This window comes from Zonotrichia albicollis, unplaced genomic scaffold (genome assembly GCF_047830755.1).
Source record: "Zonotrichia albicollis isolate bZonAlb1 unplaced genomic scaffold, bZonAlb1.hap1 Scaffold_83, whole genome shotgun sequence".
In the NCBI taxonomy this organism is placed as follows: domain Eukaryota; kingdom Metazoa; phylum Chordata; class Aves; order Passeriformes; family Passerellidae; genus Zonotrichia; species Zonotrichia albicollis.
In genome coordinates this window covers 5,359,774-5,380,807 of record NW_027428460.1, presented here as the reverse complement: position 1 = coordinate 5,380,807, position 21,034 = coordinate 5,359,774, and the positions used below count along the sequence as shown (strand labels likewise).

The following is a 21,034-nucleotide window of genomic DNA, read 5'->3' as shown; positions in this document are numbered from 1 at the left end:
GATCCAGGAGGAGCTCCAAGAGTGCCCCAAGCACCTACAGCCTGTACCCCAGCTGAGCACTCAGATGGGACACAAGCAAAGGAAACCAGACCAAGAAAATGGCCCAAAGCATTGTACAGAACCAGGAGAGAAAGCACTATTGGCATAGCAGCTGAAGTAATTCCTAACAAATCACCCCATATATCTGCATGTTTATTGGATGTTCCCAGGGCTGCTGTGTATGTACATCTCTTCCTCTGCTCTGCCTTTCTTCCCCTTTGGCAGCAGTCGAACTGGCAGCATCTGCCCGCCAGCAGCAGCTGCTCCAAGCTGGGAACGCCGCTGGCGGTGCTGATTTCCAGAGGCTTCTGTGTGCCAGGGGAAGCCAAGGCAGGAGCGGGTTGAACGGTGCTGGCGCTGCTGCTGCTCTGTGCCAGAGAGCCCCGGCTGGGCAGGGCACGGTGCCCACTGCGCTGCGGGCTCCTTCTCCTGCCACAGCTGGGCACACCTGGCAGCAAGGCATGACAACTTGTGAGCAAGCCAAGGGGTTTCTGGGGCTGCACTGCTCTGCGCACACCCAGCACACCTGCAGCACACAATTTCAACCCTCAAACAGGTAAACCAAAGGGAAACAGCTGGAAAAGATTTCAGTTTGACCATTCTTTATGCTTCAATAGGAATGACCAAAATGAAAGTTTCCGAGCAGGGCACGATCCACACTGCCAGCTCAGTGTGAGAAAAGAGGCATTACTTTATTTCAGTGCTGGGTGTGTGAGGAATCACTTCCCTAAACCATGCACACCCACGTGTTAGTATCCATGGAACTAAGACATTACTTTCATTACTTTTATTCATTACTTTGCTCAGATTCACAGGCTAAACATTCTCACTGTCACAGAATGAGGCCTTTGTCGGGGTTGAGCCATTTGTTAGTGAGGGAAGACTCGGACACTCAATATGAGTGATAAGCAAGTTCCGTTTATTGAAGAGAGCCTCAGACACTTATACAGCAAGCAATAAGCTTATGAATATTCTGTAAGCCAAGCAATCTATTGGTTAAATTATGCCATGAACTCTTCATCATTCCTTAGGGGTTACATCTCTCTTTTCTCATGTCTCTTTCACTGTTTGTTATCCTACTACATCTAGGCCCCAAGGACACACTATCTTGCAGGTGCCGGACTTGGAATTAGCCACAGCTTTGTAATTTTCCATTCTCCAGCAGCTAAATTCCCAACATCTCACAAAGTATTTGACATGTTTAAATCACTTCCCCAAAATTACTGACATTTAGAGTAGGGGTCTCTTGAGGGTCTCTGGTGGTCATGTGGTGAACATCCCGTTCCTCAGATTCTCCTATGGTTAAGAGCCTTCTTCTCCTTCAATGCATTGCAGCTACCTCCTCAGTAGGCCCACTGTCTTTATTCTCAAGGCTAAGACATCCACTTGCACACATTAACCACTGGTGTGAGGGAAGGTACAACTAAGCACTGCCTGTTAAAGCTTAACAAATTCACAATGTGCTGCAGGTCAACACTTCCCCAACATCTCTCGTTCCTTCTCTGGGAATCAAACACAAGCATTTTGTGATCACTGAGCCCAAGGCCGCCTCCAGCCCTCCTGTCACTCAGTAGCCCTTCTCTCCTCACAAACAGCAGGCCCAGCAGTGCCTTCCCTCACTGGCTCAGTATTGGAATATGAATCCCAATATAACCAGTTAGATGGTGCCTGGGCCAGTTCTGACCCTCGCTGCTGGGCCAAAGGCAGCACTGCGGTGTTTTACCCCAGAGATACCTTGGCTGCTGGAAAGTGCAGCGGGGCAAATCCAGGCTGTCAGGACTCCGTTTCCTCAGGAGAGAGTGCTTCTGGCGATGGTGGAGAGAAAGGGAGTGGATTCTGCTAGAAAGTAGCCAGATGTTTATTCCATGGGTGCAGAGATGTCTGCACCGAGCCACTGCTGCTAACAGAATAGAGGCCGCATGGTCTCATTAACATTTTAAGCTCAGGACAGGGAAAGGGGAGGGGACAGGTGAGCCACCAACCAGGTGAAGGGGCAGGGTCTCAAGGGACTGGGGACACCTATCACACGACGCCTTGCTGGTATGTTAGCCTGATTGACAGGGCACACTCAGCAAGGGGCGAGGGGGAAGGGAGAAGGTAAAACAGGATATTGCAACACACCACAACATCTCCCCCTAGTTTTATTTAAAAAGAAGAGGACTGTGTTTATGGTGCAGAATGATTCTACTGAGGCTTCTAGGTCATCCACTGGAGCACTGAGGGCTTCCAAATGGTAGACCTCAGGAGGGGGAGATGAGCTTGAGATTAACTTGAGAACCATGCGTCTGATTACTCCAAAAACGATGCTAAAAACTACAATAACTACAACTAAAATAAACAGCACTAAAATGACAGTTTTCAGAATAGATCCCAACCAGCCCGAGAGTCCCCAGCCATTGAAAAGTCCATTCAGCCCATTGTCAGTTTCTCTGTTGATGTCTGAGAGCCTTTGTCAAGGCAGTCCATATGTGGTTTGGGCTGCGGTAGGAGATCGCAGGTGGGATGATCACGAGTAGGACGAGAAGCAGGCTCGGTCTCATGGCATCTCGAGGCTTCACACGAACAGTGGGATCTAAACTGGTACAAGGAACTTGAGACAGACATATATTACAAGCTATTCCAGATAGGAGGCTTAAATGGAATTTCCTCCAGAGACCGCGTGCGGCGTTTTCTTCTCCAGGCAGCGTGAGCAACCTGGGGTGCTTCTGCAGATTTCTCTGAGACTTTGGGAACATAGGGCTTTACCCATTTGGAAGGAACCCACTTTAAACCAGAGGGGGTGGACACACAGGCGTATCCACGTCCCCAAGTAACCAATTTGTAAGGTCCCACCATTTTCCAAGTCTCAGGGTCTTTTACTAAAACCGGAGGTTTTTCTTTTATCAACTTGTGACTGCTCCCCCCAAAGTGGCGTAGGATGGGTGGGTTCAGGCTGTCAAAAGAACAATTCAGAAAATTGATTGTGAATAGTGCCCTGGATAACCGGATGTGGGGAGGTTCTACCTTCAGAACCTGTTGTTGCTGGTCCAGGACCCTTTTAATATCACGGTGAGTTCTTTCTACAATGGCTTGACCTGTAGGGGAGTAGGGGATGCCAGTTTTGTGCTCTACTCCCCATTGCTGCAGGAAGCTCCCGAATTCCTTGGATTTATAAGCAGGCCCATTATCAGTTTTCAGCTCCTTGGGGATGCCCATGAAAGAAAAAGCCTGTAAGAGGTGCTTAATAGCATCAATAGATGATTCTCCTGTGTGGGCAGAAGCATAGACCGCTCCAGAAAAGGTATCTACACTAACATGAACATATTTCTGCCGTCCAAAAGCCTGTACGTGTGTTACATCTGTTTGCCACAGTTCACAACTGTTCAGTCCCCTTGGGTTTGCTCCCGTACTCACTGTAGGGAGTGCATGTTGTTGGCAATTTGGGCACGTGGCCACAATCGCTTTGGCTTGTTCTCGAGTGATGTTAAACTGACGAACCAGGCCAGGTGCATTTTGGTGGAAAAGCTGGTGGCTGATTTTTGCCTGTTCAAAAACATTTGGGAGAGTGGCCATCACTGCAGGTGCAGCAAGAGCATCTGCCCTTCTGTTGCCTTCAGCGATAAACCCTGGCAAGTCAGTGTGTGACCTGACATGCATCACATAAAATGGTTGCTCTCGGTGAGTGACTAACTTTACCAGTTTTGAGAGCAATTCAAAAAGTGCGATGTTAGATACATCTTGCAGTATTGCTTGATCTGCTCTGGATACTACTCCTGCCACATATGCAGAGTCTGTAATCAGATTAAATGGTTCTGAGAACCTTTCAAAAGTCCTAACAACCGCAGCCAATTCAGCAACCTGAGGTGAACCTTCCACCTCAGCAATGTCCGTCTCCCACTGCTGGGTTTGAGGATCCTTCCAAGTCATAACGGACTTGTGGGACCTCCCGGACGCATCTGTAAAGACAGTTAGAGCCCTTTTTAAAGGTCTCCTACTTAGAGCAGTTCCAAATTTTAAAGTAAATTGAACATCTTGTTCAAACAATTTGTGAGCGGGCCGCGCTACCGAAATCTGTCCTGAGTAGGAATCCAGAGCAAACTGCAACACTTCATTTTCTTGAAACAATTGTTCCAGTATTTTCATAGTATTTTGACCTGATTTTAACTCAACTGGAATGTGAATGCACTTAAAATCACATCCTGCTAACTCCCTGATCTGGGTCCTTGCTTTCCGGATCAGTTCTGCTAACAGCTCCTGAGGCTTTGTCAGTCTCTTGGACCTTTTGTGACTGAGGAAAACCCATTCTATGATCAAGAGAGAGTCCCTCTGGTCCCGGTCCTTTTTTGGTGTGTCCTTTGCCTTAGGTGTTTGTTTTTCCTCCCACTGGAAAATAATTCCATGGAGGTGTGGCAACTTACCTAGGATGATAAATTTGAATGGCAGATCAGGCCGGCATCGGTGGGCCTGTCTTATGGACATTGCAATCTGAACCTTTTCTAGAGCTTTCCGTGCCTCTGGGGTAATAGACCTAGGAGCACCTGGGTCCTCTCCCCCTTTCAATAAATTGAAAAGAGGGGCAAGGTCTTCATTAGTCAGACCAAGCCATGGTCTTACCCAATTCAAAGACCCACACAACTTGTGGACATCCGCAAGGGTCTTGATTCTTGGATTGATTTCTAGTTTTTGAGGAACAATGGTCCTATTTCCAATTTCTAAGCCCAAATACTTCCAAGGTGGCATCTTTTGAATTTTCTTTTCCTGGAGCTCGAACCCTGCCACAATCAATGTATCGATACTTAGGTCAAGCGCATGTGTTAGTAAATCATCATTGGGGGTACACACAAGGATATCATCCATATAATGATAGATGTTGGCCTTCTCTGCGGCTGCACGCACTGGGGAAAGTAGGGAAGAGACATACCACTGGCAGATAGCTGGAGATACCTTTAATCCCTGAGGAAGAATGGTCCAATGGTACCTTTTCATAGGAGCTTCTAAATTGATAGAAGGGACTGAAATGCGAAACGCGGTGCATCATCAGGGTGCAATGGGATTTGGAAAAAACAATCTTTAATATCAATAACAGCTAATTTCCAATCTTGGGGAAGCATTGTTGGGGATGGCATACCAGGTTGGGGAGAACCCATATCTTCAATTACATTATTAATTTGTCGGAGGTCACAGAGGAGTCGCCACCTCTTTTTGTCAGCTTTTTGGATGACAAACACTGGAGAGTTCCATGGGGACATGGTCTGCACAATGTGGCCCTTTCTTAGTTGCTCTTCTACTAGTTCCTCAAGCACCTTTATTTTTTGTTTACTGAGTGGCCACTGTTTCACATCAACTGGTTTGTCTGTTTTCCACTTCAGTTTTTGGGTGGGGCGCTGTTGTTCAATGACTGCTGCACAGAAATGCCGTGGAGAGTCTGGAATATCAATTGTGACACCCCACTGGGCCATTAAATCTCTCCCTAACAAAGGTTCTAAATAATCTAACACAAATGGACGGATATTTGCCAATTGTCAGTTTGGACCCTCGAATTGAATAATGCTTTTGGATTGTTTTGCCAATTGCAGACCTCCTACACCTCGAAGGTGACCAGCAACATTTTGTAAAGGCCTGTGTGCTGGCCAGTCTTGTACTGGAATCACTGTGCAGTCTGCACCTGTGTCTACAAGCATCTCAATGCGTTTAGACTCCCCACCCCCACTGACATTGCACCACAATTTGGGTTTCTCTTTCCCAATTACTTGGACCCGGGCGACTGTGGGCCCTTGTTTTTCGATATTTACAGGTAAAGATGGCACAGGGATAGCTTGAGCAACAATTTGTCCCTTGGGAATAAACAGGGGTGGGTGGAAACAGTGCAGGCTGAGAACAAATTGCTTGGGATCTGATGTTGTCATTCCCGGAGCAATTTCGATCTCTTGTGGTGTGTGGGTGTCCCCAATGTCGATGTACTTACAACGAATTTGGTTCCAAATACCCTTCTGTTCAGGATTTACAGAGACAAAATGCCAGTCAGTGTCCTTCAGGTGGAGTGACTCTGTCAGCTGCAACCTGTAAGGCTCATTGACAGAAGATGCGGTCAATACAGGATCACTTAAATCATAACAAAGGTTATTTTGTTTCACTTTCAACAGTGGACTAGCAGACTTGGTCTTTGAAGCACCTGCTTCACTTACACAAATGTTAATATTATCGCGCGCTTGATTTATTTTGCTACCCTTATTCTCTTGGCCTGCTCTTTTTATGTCTGCACGCCTGGCAGGCTGGCGCTTTATTCTCAGTATTTTTGTTGTTGACCCCCAGGGAGGGCTTGTAGTTCTCCTCCTCTGCCATTTCTAAATTCATCAAATTCCCTTTTCAGGGGGCACTGGTTGCTCCAGTGTCCTAGGTTATTACAAAGCAGGCATGGTTTAGTGGGCTCAACCATTGCTGGTCTCCGCTGCTGCCCAGGGTACTGCTGTGCTGAGGGAAAAGGTGCAGGGCTGGCAACAGCAACACGCTGAGGTGGTCTTGGTCTGGAGTCTTCAGCCACAGTCATAAGAGGCACTTTCCGGTTACAGACTAAAAGCATATCTCTTAATGTAGGGGGAGGTTCTATAGGAAGGCTCAGGATTGCTGCTCGACACTGTTCATTTGCATTTGTAAATGCCATTTCTTCTAAAATTGCTTCCCTAGCATTTTCCTCTTTAACCTGTATTTCAATGGCTCTAGTTAACCTTTCTACAAATTTCAAAAAAGGCTCCGAAGGTAGCTGTTTAATTTTACTATAGGGCTCCAAAGGCCCCTCAGGTTGGAGGGAAAAGAATGCTTTTTCAGCTGCTTCTTTTACCTTCTCGAGTGTTTCTGCAGGAATTGCAGTAGCTTGGATTGAGGGAGAAGACCACTGGCCCTCACCACAGAGGTGCTCAATGGTGACAGGGTTACCACTATTGTCTTTCGCTGTGTTTGGATCAGCCTGTAAGCCTGGGAGAGCATGTTTTAACAGTTGTTTCAATGCTGATTCCCATAATTTGAATTCCGTGGCGGTCATGAGGCAGGAAAAAAGCTGTTTCAAATCATGTGGGACTACCACAGTCCTACTCAATTCAGAATTTAAAAGGCCACGGAAATATGGACTGTGTGGACTATATTCCTTATGAGATTTACAGATCTCTTTAATCAATTGTCGTCCAAAAGAACTCCAATTAGCAGTCGGGGCTGCTCCTCCCTGAGCTGCAGGCTGAAAGGTAACAGGAGCTAGTGACAACATGGGACTATGCATTGGATCTGCTGTTCCTTGCTCTGTGTCCGTTGAATCAGAAGCATTGGGATCACAGCTACAGGTTTGGGGACAGGCAGTGGGTGTGTCCCCACCGTGGGAACCCGGGGAGGGGGCGGGGACAGGGAGCCGGCAAGGGGCGGGGAAACCGTGGGAACAAGGGGCAGGGTCAAGGGGCTGGCAGGGGGCGGGGCAACCGTGGGAACAAGGGGCGGCGTCAAGGGGCTGGCAGGGGACAGGGACGTCTGGTGACATCACGTCAGCCGACGCCCCCTAGGAGGAGTAGAGGGGTGGAGCCGAGGGTACTGCAGGAAAGGCGGGGGGAGGGGGGAAGGTGTCACGAGGAACAGGAGGAGAGGGGGATGGGGCAGGAGTTTTGGAATGCTTAAGAGGATTTTGGGAAGAAGAAGACCAGGTTTGGGAAGATGCCACGTGGCATCCACCATCTTGCGGACCCCCTAGGGACTGGGGGCAATTTTGGGCATCACTGCTCTCCGGAAAGCTAACACGTGCTCTGGGTTTTAGAGGAGGGGATACAGGGGGTTGGGAAAACCACGCAGCCTGGCCAGGGCTTTGTGAACAAGATGACTCAGGTATTCTTGCACACTCTGGGAGCCGACTTCCCAATGAGTGTGCTCTCTTTAAAATACCAAGTTTTGGGAAAAGAGGTTTAGGGGTTTTATAGCTAGGGGAGGGAGGAACAGGGAGAGCAGAGGCACATGGCTTTACATTTGGCTTTTTCTCCATTTCCTTTTGTTTGAGCAATGCTGTTCGAATTTGTAAACTCCAGAACACAAATTTAGCTGGGGTGATTTGCCAGATTGTCCTAAGGTTATCAATTCATTCCCAACTTTATCCCAGAATTGAATATTGTGGATTTCTTCAGGGGAAATGTTTGGGAACTGCAGAAAAAGCCATCTTATAAACTGTTTCATTTTTCCTTTAGAGAATTTCACATTACCATTGACTAAAATGCTAACAATATTATAATACACTCCCCTTTGTACAATGCTAAGTTTGGAACCCATGTTAGATGTAAAAAGCAAAGTACTTAATCCCGCCTGACCAAAAACAAAGCTAAAATCAGCTACCAATTTCTAAAAAAACCACAGATAGAAAGCGATAGCGAGCAGACAAAAGCTTCACAATGCAGCTGTATATACTGCTTTTAAAATTCCCGGGCAGCAGCAGCAGGACACGCCCTGCCGAACCAAGGCAGAAAACAAAGTCTCCCCCGTGGTGGAATGCAGCCCCCCTGCGGAGCAGAGAGAGCAGCCACTCCACATGGCAGCCGAAACCGGGGCCCCCCTGCCGCGCCGCGTGTGCAAAGAGCACTCCCCCCACCCCCGCACCGAGAAAGATCTCCCGGCCACGTGGAAAGAGAGCCCCCCCCCCTCCCCCGCACAGAGAGAGAAAGAGAGTCCTCCGCGGAGCAGAGAGCCGAGAGCCCCCCCCCTCCCCCGCACAGAGAAAGAGAGAGAGTCTCTTAACATGTGTCCGAGCACGCTGCCAAGCCGGGGGGGAAGGGCAGAGAGTGATCCCACTCCGGCGCAAATTCTAAAAGACAGTGAAACACGCGGCAATGAACGCAATGAATTCCCGTCTGTGGGGCTGTGCAGCCAAAAATGCAAAGGCAAAAAGGAACAGAACTCACGGCAGAGTCTGTTTTTGAGCTTCTGCTCTACCGAAAGCAGAGATACTCACGTGAAATGGAAGCTGTAGGCTGGCTACAGGCAGGTCCCTCACCGAACAGGACCTCTGGGCGAGAGAGGCTCCCCTGTTCTTCTTCTGGAAAATCTGCTCACCACAAGGGCGCTGGGCTTTCCAGAGGTGCCGAACAGTCCACGAAACTTCTTCTGGGAATATTCCCAAAGTCTCTAGCTGAGGGCGATGCAACCAAAGCCCTTCCAGCTGGATGCACGGCTGCCAGAAGATTTTCTGAGGTACTGAGAGTCCGTTCTCGGGCTGCGGAGTCGCTTTGCCCACCCACAGGGACGCCAATATATTGGAATATGGTGTCCCAATATAACCAGTTAGATTGTGCCTGGGTCAGTGTGACCCTCGCTGCTGAGCCAAAGGCGGCTTCTGTGGCGCTTTACCCCAGAGATACCTTGGCTGCTGGAGATTGCAGCGGGGCACTGGTGCAAGTCCAGGCTTGTCAGGAACTCCGTTTACCTCAGGAGAGAGAGCTTCTGGCAATGGTGAAGAGATAAAGGAGTGGATTCTGCTGAAGGGTTGCCAGATGTTTATTCCATGGTTACAGAGGTCTGAACCGGGGCAACTGCTGCCAACAGAATAATGGCCGCATGGCCTCATTAACCTTTTAAGCTCCGGGACAGGGGAAGGGGAGGGGACAGGTGAGCTACCAACCAGGTGAAAGGGGCAGGGTCTCAAGGGACTAGGGACACCTATCCAATGTCCCCCAGGCCTGAGGGACCAATCACACGACGCCTTGCTGGTATGTTAACCTGATTGACAGGGCACACTCAGCAAGGGGCGAGGGGGAAGGGAGAAGGTATAGGCACACCTGGGAAGGGACCCGGAAGTTTAAAACAGGACATTGCAACACACCGCAACACTTCATGGCTGACAAACAATCAGACTCTGTCCCTACCCCCACCCCACCATTTCCCCCATCCAAGCCCTGGCACTCAGAGCAGCCTTGTGCAAATCTGAGCTCCCTCCAGCCCAGGCTGCACCTGCCACTTTCAGCTCCTTGGCTCCAAGTCCCACCTGCTTTCCTTGGAGAAGGAGCTGCCCGAGACCCAGAGGGATGTTCATTTCTTGTCAGCCAACAAAGCCAAGGGAAGGCTCAGCTCGATCAAATGCAAAAGTCATTCCTCTGCTGGATATTAAATCCACTTTCCACAGCAGTCTCAGAGCAATGGAAAACACCTTCTGTGCCCAGCACAGATCCCAATATCCCCCCAAACCCTTCCTGCCCTGATTCTGCCCAGATTTGCTCTCTGCACACACGAGTCACACACTGATGTCAGGGGCCCTCTGCATTCCCAGATGGAGGAAAAGAGAGAAAGGGGATGAAGAGCTCTCCTGTGTAGAGCCAAGGTCCAAGTGCAGCCCCTGCAGTGGGAACAACAACTCATCAGGTTTGTGTCCTTTGGGGTCAGGGCCTGGTGACACTCAGAGGCACAGAAAGGTTTCTTGCCAACAAACACACGTTGGACATTTGAACAGTTTAATAACCATCACAGCTCTCTGTGATGTCCCTGCAGCCTCTGACATGTCCCCCATCGCCAAGAGATTTCTGTACAGCAACAGTTTTAAACAAGGCATAAGGTAATTCTGTGATAGATAAAAACACAATTAAGATGATATTTATTATATATTTATTTGAACTTCAGAAATATTGGGCAATTTCTTCCAGCTCAAAGCATGAAGCCAGTCTGTTGAGAGACACTTGAATGACCAGAGAGCATCTAGAGGATGAAATCAGAGAGCAGTAGAAGTACATAAATCCACCTGCTGTAAAAGAAGAGATGTCCTTAGACATGGCCATTTCAACAGAAGAGCTGAAAACACCTGAAGGAAAAGGGAGACGAAGTAATAAACAGAATATTGGTGACCCCCGGAGAAGGGAAGATCAGTATTTTTCCTCCTGCCATCAGTACACCTCGAGGAAATTCCTGTTCCTGGTGGGAAAACTCTGCCAATTCTTAAAAGTACTCAAATGACCCAGATAATAAAGATTTGTTTGTATGTCATGAAATTAGAGTCTTTCATTAGCAAATTTGCAGATGATACTAAGCTGGGAGCATATGTCGATCTGTTAGAGGGACGGAGGGCTTTGCAGAGGGACTTGGAATGGTTGGATGGATGGGCAGAATCTAATGGGATGAGGTTCAATAAGTCCAAGTGCCAAGTCCTGCACTTTAGCCACAATAATGCCCTGCAACATTATAGGCTGGGGCCGGTGAGGCTGGACAGTGCTCAGGTGGGAAGGGACCTGGGGTTGCTGGTTGACTGTCAGCTGAACATGAGCCAGCAGTGTGCACAGGTGGCCAAGAAGGCCAATGGCATCCTGGCCAGCATCAGGAATCGTGTGGCCAGCAGAAACAGGAGGTCATCCTTCCCCTGTACATGGCACTGGTGAGGCCACACCTTGAGTATTGCGTCCAGTTCTGGGCCCCTCAGTTTAGGGGGGACGTTGAGATGCTTGAGCGTGTCCAAAGGAGAGCAACGAGGCTGGTGAGGGGCTTGGAGCACAAGCCGTATGAAGAACTACTGAGGGAGCTGGGGTTGTTCAGCCTGGAGAAAAGGAGAATCAGAGGTGACCTTATCACCCTCTTCAACTTCCTGAAGGGTGGCTGTGGTGAGCTGGGGTTGGTCTCTTTCTCCGGGCAACAACTGACAGAACAAGAGGTCACAGTCTCAAGCTGCGCCAAAGGGGGATACAGGCTAGAATTAGGGAGGAAGTTTTTCACAGAAAGAGTGGTCAAATACTGGAATCATCTACTCAGGGAGGTGATGGAGCCACCATCCCTTGATGTGTTTAAGGGAAGACTGGATGTGGCACTTGGTGCCATGATCTAGTTGAGGTGTTAGAACATGGGTTGGACTTGATGATCTTAAAGGTCTCTTCCAACCTAGAAATTCTGTGATTCTGTGAAACTAACGGGTATTAACACCTGTGCCACTTTCCAGGCAGACATCAGTTGTGTGCCCGTGAACAGGTTGTGCCAGTTGTGCCCTGAGGTGCCCAGCTGGGATTGGATCTCTTCGAGAGCACCTGAGGGAGAGCAGAGCACCTTTAGACCTGCAGGCCCCTGACAGCCCTGCAGGGCTCCTGTCCCATCAACATCTGCTCTGCTCCAGTCTGAAACGGGGCCCAGCATGGTGCTGGGATCATCCCAGAGCTGAGGTGTGTGCTGGAATTCAATGCCCTCCCCATTCCACAGCAGCCCTGCATTTCCCTCCTGCAGCCTTGGTCTCCAGCACAGCCATGGAGGCTCTGTGGGCTCTGGAGTGTTGCTGCAGCCCCAAGGAGAGCTGAGCTCTGCCTTTGGCACAGTCAGGCCTGGCCAGTGCAGGCCATGCTCAGCAATTGCTTGTGTGTGCCTGGCCTTGCTGTCAGCCCTGGCAGTGGCTGCGTGGCCCCTTTGTGGCCCGGTGCTGGCCCAGCCATGGTGGCCCAGCCCCTGTGCAGGCCCAGCCCAGGCCAGGAGCATTGCGGCTGGGAGCGGCCTCTCTGCCATGGTGCCCACAGCAGCCTCGGGGCTCTGTGCCCCATGGCCTCCCTGCTGGGCAGCCTCTGCCAACTCCTGCAGAGCCCCTGGCACCTGTGGGGCTGCACAGACAGCCCAGCCCCGGGCTCTGCTGGCCTCTGGGCCAGCAGAGAGGCAGCCAGGGCTGGCCATGGCTGGGAACAGGCCCTGAGCCCTGCAGGAGGATGGAGCTGGGCCACAGCCAAACTCAGCCCAGGCCAAAGCTGGGCTCTGCAGCCAGGCCTGCCAAGGGCTGGGCACAGAGGCTGGCACTGACAAATGTCCTTGGCCCCCTCCCTGCTCTGTCCATGCCACCAAGGGCACAGAGCAGCCTCCTCTCTGGGCCACTTGCCTGTTTGCAATGCCTTGCACAGGCGCTGGCCCTGCCCCACAAGGCCTGGCCTGAGTCCTGCCCCTGCACGCTCAGCCAGGCTGAGATGGACGCTGATGGTTTCTGGGCCGGCTCTCTGAGCCCAGCCCAGCTCCCTGCAAGCTCTGCCAGCTGCCCTGAGCTCTGGGCAGCACCAAGGGCCTCTCCCCAGCCCAGCCCAGCCGGCTCTGGCCCCACAGCTCTGCTCAGGCCAGGCTGCTCTGGGCACTGCCCCACAGCCTCAGCCCCTGGCAAGGGCACAGCAGCAGCTGCAGCTGCCACAGGACTCAGCCCCAGCCATGGGGGAAGGGGCTTGGCCAAGGCCAAAGGAGGCTCCCTGGCTGCCCTGCTCCCCTCGGGCTGAGGTGCTGAGAGCTCTGCAGCCCCTGCTGCCATCCCATCTGCCCAGCGCAGCACAAGAGCCCCGGCCTTGGGGCCCTCAAGAGCTGCTCCTGCTCCACGCCCAGGGCCCATCCCAGAGCTGGGGCAGCCACAAAGCTGTGCCCATTTCTGTTTATTGCTGCTCTGATGGGGATGGATCCTCAGCCACTTGGAGGTTGCTGATGAATTTTACTCCTCCAGAGGCCTCTTCTTTCTGGAGTTCTTCAGTTCAGGAATTCACTGACAAAGGCTCATAAACATTTGTTCAAAATGCCCAAACAAGAAAAGCCCCTGAGAATAATTTAAGTTCTAAATTCTTTTGTGCTTAGTTAGACAAATTTTCGAAGTGTATGCAAAGTGAGTATACTGTATTGAAAACAATTAGGAGAGAATTCTTTTATCTTGTTAAGTTCTCTTTTCCTCTTTATAGATTGGTATCAGCAATGTCCAGTTTATACTGACCCCCAGCACCTTCTAATGCTGTCAGAATAGATATGAAAATACACACCTTTTATTGCTATCAATAACACTTTCTCCCTTCCTCTTTCCCACTGTTACGAAAGAATTTCTACATTCTAATTCAATAAACAACCAAGTTGAATTTAGCAGCAATTTTAATTGAGCAGAAATTTTATGTAAAATACTACAATCAAATAAAGTCAAACAGATACAAAAAAATTTCTCAGTGGTTCTGATAAAGCATAAGCAAAACTGATCAATCAGGATATGGGGAAGTTTTCTCTCACCCTCCTGTACAAAAAGCACAGGAATCCAAACACATATTTATATACTGTATGCTAATACAGATTCATCAATATTTTCCCATAAATCTCTTCCTGTTTTTGATTCTTGAAATCTATGTCACTGTACTGCACAGTTCATGCTCTCACTGTTGCTAAGGGGTCTTTTGGCTCTTTGGTGGTCAATCCAATGGAGGCTCCTCCTCATCGTCACTATTCTTTGAACAACCCCACATGTTGCAGATGCGCCCCAAGTCATGTGTTACAGAAGCCAGCATTATATTCCAAAAGAAAGCCTTTTTATTTCATAGACATCTGAAATCATTTCAATTCTGTTTATTTCAAGGTTGATTCTCTAATTATCCCAAGGCCTACTCCGTTTTGGGATGTTACTTATTACAGTCTACATCCTGGATCCTATAATCTCATGAACATCTGAAAACATCTGTTTTGTGACACTAATTACATATTCTTTTCCTCTATTACTTTTTTCTAAAATATCGATATAGTTACAGTTGTTAGCATGAATCATATTCATTTATCACACCACCATTTCCCTCATTCAATCCCTGGCAGTCAGAGCAGCTGAGGAATGGAGTCACACCCAGGGGTGTCCCCAGGGCTCAGGATTTTGGGCAGGTCAGTGAAATCTCTTTATTGCTGATCTGGATGAGGCCATCGAGGGCACCCTCAGTCAGTTCCCAGGTGAGCCCAAGCTGGGTGGCAGTGTGGCTGTGCTGGGGGGCAGGAAGCTCTGCAGAGGGATCTGGACAGGCTGGAGCCATCCATGGGCCCAGGACAATGGGAGGAGGTTCACCAAGGCCAGGGGCCGGGTCCTGCCCTGGGCTCACAACCACCCCAAATCCCTGGCTGTTGCTGCCCCTGATCCCCACAGCCTGTCCTGTTTCCTTCATCCCTGCATTGCCAGGGACTTTCTGGGACAAGGGAGCTCTGCTCTGGAAATAGAGGGAGGTGCAGGTGCCACCACTGGAGTGGGAACCACAACTCATCAGGTTTGTGTCCTTTGGGGGTCAGGAACTGGTGAGACTCAGAGGCACAGAAAGTTTCTCTTCATGGCCAACAGACCATGGTTGAAAAGGACACAATTTAATATCATGCTCTTCCCTGAGCTATGTGCAATGTCCCAGAAGTATCCGGTGAGGGCACCATCCACAGGTGATTTCCATGCTAAAATTAATTTTAGACAAATGTGGTTCTGTGATAGATATAAACAGCATTAAGTTCTTGTATCAGGATGCTCGTCCTGAAGTAGGGGCAAAAGAGCTCCAACAGTTCCTGATTTGCAAAGCTGCCAGTGGTGGATGGAGAAGGGAGGTCAGGCTGCTCTTGGTGTTAAGGAAATGCTGAAACCAGCCTGACTCATTTCATCTCCTCATGCCCTGGCTGATCTCCCCTCTTTCCCCTCCCACCCATTGGCTTTTGTCTCCCCCCAGCCCCCTGTGAAGAGCCTGGCTCTGTGTTCTCCATCCCCTCCTCGCTGGCACTGCCAGGCTGGGATGAGGAGCCCCTCAGCCTTCCCTGCTCCAGGCTGGACAAGCCCAGCTCCCTCAGTCTCTGCTCACAGCCCAAGGGCTCCAGCCCCACCTTGGAGGCCCTTCCCAGACCCTGCTCCAGCTGCCAGACATCTTTCCTGCCCTGGGGAACCCAACCCAGGCCCCAGTGACCTGGATAATCCCCGTCCTTGATGTCCTGGTCACACAGCCCTGGCCCCTTGTCCCCTGTCAGGCTCTGGGGTGGATCCTGTGGAACATCCTTTGGTGGAGGCTGTGGCTCCAGGTGGGCCGGGGGGATCCAGGGGGACAGGGACCCTGCTGGGCATGAACAGCATTGGACTTGTTGGGAGAAACTGTGAGGGGGAGCTGGGGCAGAGTGACCAACCCAGTGACCTGACACAGCCCTGCTGGGATGTCACACAGGCTGTGATATCACAGCCTGCTCTGTGTTTGTCACAGCCCAGTCTCTAATGTCCCACAGCTGGTCTTTGATGTCACAGCCAACTCTGTGATGACCTAGTCTGCTCTGTGATATCAGATCTCTGCCCTGTGGTGTCACAGTCTGCTCTGTGATGATGTCTATGATGTCATACCTGCTCAAAAACCTTACATACTACACTCTGTGATGTCATAGCCCACTCTGTGACCTCATGTTACCAGATGATAAATTGTCTACACCAGGTGAGCTCACACCTGAAGCTTGTTCTCCACAACCCCAGGCCTGTGGAAACCACACAATGCCCATTGTGTGAGAAGGAGAACTGGAAGTTCAGCAGCCTCAGTGTCCTGCCAGCTCAGCCAGGCCCACGGGAACATTGGGGACCACCAGGGACCACCAGAGAGACCCCCAGGAGAGAAGAACACATGGGTTAAGGGGAGGGGAAATATGTTAATGATTTCAGGGAAATGATTATCACATGTATGAAAAAGAATAGAAAATCACCATGTTTGCAGATGACACCAAGCTGGGTGTGAGTGTGGATCTACTGGAGGGTAGGAGGGCTCTGCAGAGGGCCCTGGACAGGCTGGATCCAGGGCCCAAATCCAACAAGGTGAGGTTTGACAAGTCCAAGTGCCAGATCCTGCACTTCGGCCACAACAACCCCTGCAGCGCTACCGGCTGGGGACAGAGAGGCTGGACAGCAGCCAGGCAGAAAGGGACCTGCAGGGATTGATGGACAGAGGCTGGACATGAGCCAACAGTGTGCCCAGGCAGCCAAGCAGGCCAATGGCTCCTGGCCTGGATCAGGAATGGTGTGGCCAGCAGGAGCAGGGCAGGGATTGTTCCCCTGTGCTCAGCACTGCTTGGGCAGCACCTTAAGGGCTGTTTGCCGTTCTGGGCCCCCCAATTTAGGAAGGACATGGAGGGGCTGGAGTGTGTCCAGAAAAGAGCAACAAGGCTGGGGAGGGGTCTGGAGCACAAGAGCTTTGAGCAGTGGCGTAGGGAGCTGGGGTTCTTTATCCTGGAGGAGGCCCAGGGGAGACAAGGCAGTGTCAGGGCACAGGGTGGACTTGATGATCTCCATGGCCTGTTCCAACCTTGCTGATTCTGGGATTCTCTGAAACCACCCTTGGAGCAGCTGCAGGACAAGCCCTGGGCCTCCTCTTCAGAAGCTCCAGCAGCCCAGGTCCCTCAGCTTCTCCTGCCAGCCCCAAAGCCCATCCTGTCAGTCCTGCTGAGCCTCTGCAGCTCCTCCTCACTGCCCAGAACAGGGAGCTCCAGAGCCAGACACAGCAGCCCAGATGTGCCCCCCTGGCCTGGGGTGCCTCTGGCAAGGGAGCAGCACCAGGCACTGCAGGAGCCTGCAGACAATTCCTGCAGCACTTGTAGGATGATCCTGCTGCCCAAGGGACGTTCCCATGGTGCCAAGTCAGGAACTGCAATGGGGAGTGGGGCCAGAGAGGAAAGGGCAAACAGGGATGGACTGTTTGCAAGGGAGGGAAAAGAAGTGGGCAAGAGGAAGAAAGTGTACCAGGGAAGAATAAAGAAAGCAAAGGTGAAGCAAAGGAAACTTTGCTTCAGGGCAGTTTGGGGGTGGCTGCCAGGCAGCCCTGACTTGTGAGCAACAGCATCTGCAGTGGGACCGGAAACTCCCAGCTGATGGGAACAAACTTTCTGGCTGAGTTTGTTCCCATGTTTGTTTGCCTCTGGCAGAGGCCATGACAAACCTGAGTGGTTTCTCTGCTCTCCCCCATTCCTTGCTGGCCCCAGGGGCTGATGGCATTTGTGCTCCCTCAGGTTCATGTCCCCACACCAACAGCATGGGGGTGCTCCCCCTGCTGTGTGCAATGCAAACAGGGGCTGCTGAGCCAGTGCTGCCGTGTCTGTGCCTGCAAGGATGGGGCACCTGTGTGAGCTGGTGGAGAGGCCAGGGCTGCAGAGGGGGGATGTTGTTGGCAGCTCCATGAGGAGCACTGCCACCCCCAGGACTGTGCCTGACCCCGAGACCACTCAGGCCCAACAGCAACACCAGGGCCACCAGGGCAGCAGGGCAGGGCCACGGCAGCAGCACTGGCAACACCAAGTGCTGCTGCTGCTGTACCAGCCCTGGTCTGCCCCAGCTCTGCACACAGGCATTGCTGCTGCAGCTCCAGAGAAGGCAACAAAAGGGCATCTCTGCAGAAAACTTTTTGGGACATCCTTTATTTCTTTTAAAGCCACAAGGAAACCAGCCTCTCATTGACACTGTCTGTGACCATAGGAAAGGTGGAGAGAAACAGAATGAGAAACGGCACAAAGAATGACATTTCTGTGTGGACAATATGAAAACAATAAAAGAAAAGAAAAAACCCACAACCAAACAAACAAGATATATCAAAGGTGACTTTTATTACAAATGATTGGCAGAAATTGCCCAGCAGTTTAATGTTTCTGGAAGAATCCAGTAATCTGTCTCCACACTGCAGCTTTTAGCTCCTGGTTCCTCAGGCTATAGATGAGAGGGTTCAGGGCTGGAGGCACAACCAAGTACAGAAATGACAGGGCCACATCCAGGGATGGGGAGGAGATGGAGAGGGGCTTCAAGTGGGCAAACACAACAGTGCTGAGGAAGAAGGAGACCACAGCCAGATGAGGGAGGCAGGTGGAAAAGGCTTTGTGCCGTCCCTGCTCAGAGGGGATCCTCAGCACGGCCCTGAAGATCTGCACATAGGAGAAAACAATGAACACAAAACAGCCAAGTCCTAGACAGGCACTAACAGCAAGAAGACTCTGTTCCCTGAGGTAGGATTTGGAGCAGGAGAGCTTGAGGATCTGGGGGATTTCACAGAAGAACTGGCCCAGGGCATTGCTGTGGCACAGGGGCAGGGAAAATGTATTGGCTGTGTGCAGCAGAGCATTGAGAAAGGCGCTGGCCCAGGCAGCTGCTGCCATGTGGGCACAAGCTCTGCTGCCCAGGAGGGTCCCGTAGTGCAGGGGTTTGCAGATGGACACGTAGCGGTCGTAGCACATGACGGTCAGGAGGAAAAGCTCTGCTGACATGAAGAACATAAAGAAGAAGAGCTGTGTGGCACATCCTTTGTAGGAGATGTCCCTGGTGTCCCAGAGGGAATTGTGCATGGCTTTGGGGACAGTGGTGAAGATCATGCCCAAGTCAGTGAGGGCCAGGTTGAGCAGGAAGAAGAACATGGGCGTATGCAGGTGGTGGCTGCAGGCTACGGCGCTGATGATGAGGCCGTTGCCCAGGAGGGCAGCCAGGGAGATGCCCAGCAAGAGGCAGAAGTGCAGGAGCTGCAGCTGCTGTGTGTCTGCCAATGGCAGCAGGAGGAAGTGGCTGATGGAGCTGCTGTTGGACATTTGCTGGGGCTGTACATAGGGATCTGTTCATGGAGAAAGGACAGAGAAGTGTTAGAGGAGATACCTGTAACCAAAATCAAAGCCATTTCCCATCTACCATCCTCTGTAACATACATGGACGTGCTTTTGTGTTTAAGAGTTCTTAGCTTTTCTTTTTAATTTACCACCATGTCTCTCCTGGAGTTCTTGGGTATCAGAAACCCTCAGCATTTCTGCTGCCCTCTGGTAGAACAGAGTGAGTTCCATAAAGCAAGAGGATGAGTGGAGAGTGAGGGGAGATGGTCTATTACTTCATTCTGTTTGGAATTTTTCTGGGCTTTGACTTTTCTCAAATGGAGGATGTTCACACTAGCAAGTTCCTCTTAAAAATACCCAGGTACTGCTGAGAGCAGATGGATCCACCACAGCCCAGCTCCACATTTGTAGCCAAGGACTCACATTGCTCATTTCACCAACCCAACAACATTTTCGGTGTCACAACACCTCTGCCTTTCCCCATCAATCTTATAATCTGAGAAGCCCTAGGACAGGTTTGCACCCTGGATTGAAGCTCCCTGCTTGGACTGAAATCTCAGGGAGATTCCCAAGAGTCCTTATGATGGCATTGGATTGAGGGAGGTGCAGCTCCTTCCCTGGCTGCACTGACAGCATTGCCCAGAGCTGGGCACTGGGGACAGCGCCACCCTGAGCCAGCTGTGCCCCCTGCCAGAGCCCCCAGTGCAGGGCAGCTGCTCCCAGCCCTGTGCTCTGCAGAGGGAACTGGGCCTGGGGCTGCAGAGCTGCCCCACGGCTCTGCTGCAGCTCTGCCTGCACAGGAGGGGCTGCACACCTTGGAGCCCCGGCCCTGAGGGCAGAGGCTGGGCTGGGGCACAGGAGGGAGGGGGCTTGTTCAGAGGGAGGGGCTGCATTGGAGGGGATCCTGTGGACATCTCTAAACTCTCCCTGCCACAGCATTTCTGGGTTTTGTTTTCTCTCATTGCCTGATCTTCTCTCTGCTTCCTGGAGATTTTCCCTCCTGCAGGGGTTTCTATGTGCCTTATCTCTCCCTGCCAGCACTCACAGACCCCAAATCTCTGTGCATTCTCCTTAGCCTGACAGAACCCTGCCTGCTTTCAGGGCACTGCCTGGGAGCAGGTTCTGTTTCCAGCCTGGAGAAAGGACAGCTCAGACTGAGCCTAATGGCTCCAGCAAAGGGGATGCTGGTGCTGTCCACGGGCAGAGTGGCTAAAAGTACATTAGGGATCTCCTGTGAATCTACACAACACAAAAATTACAGTTCCAATGTCTCAGGAACTTTTAAAATTTCATAATTAATAATTCATAATCAATCTTTAATATTAATCCCCCCACTCCCTGCCATTCTCCAATATTAGGAAACTGAATACAAAGTCTTTGGAAATGTCCTAATTTTTAATGAAATCCTTGTATTGGAAATATTTTATGACTGACCAGCGTTCCTCAGCATGTCAAAGCTTCATGAGCATTTCACCTCCCCTGCACCAGAAATATTCAGAGTTTTACTCACAGAGTCTGTAGGCATTGGGATGTTCAAGCTTTAGGAGATCACTCCAGGAGCTGCAGCTGCATTGTCCTGAAGCCAGAGGTTCCTGTGCCAAGGGCTGGCTTTGATTCTGCCCCAGGCACTTCTCAGCACCTTCCCAGCCTGACTGATTGAAGCTCTATGTGTCTCTGTGCTGTGCCCAGGGTGGCTGCAGGCAGTGCCCCA

At 50.9% G+C, this 21,034-nt stretch overlaps 2 protein-coding genes across 2 annotated transcripts in view; one reads left to right on the top strand and one right to left on the bottom strand.

Annotated features, from left to right (window-relative positions):
- LOC102065316 (uncharacterized) overlaps nt 1-21,034 on the top strand; it is a 603,976-nt gene that overhangs the window by 55,367 nt on the left and 527,575 nt on the right. The gene's annotated exons all lie outside the window — the stretch shown is intronic.
- LOC141728038 (olfactory receptor 14I1-like) lies at nt 18,376-19,308 on the bottom strand. Its single transcript, XM_074534336.1, has one exon. The coding sequence runs from the start codon at nt 19,306-19,308 to the stop codon at nt 18,376-18,378; it is 933 nt and encodes a 310-aa protein (XP_074390437.1).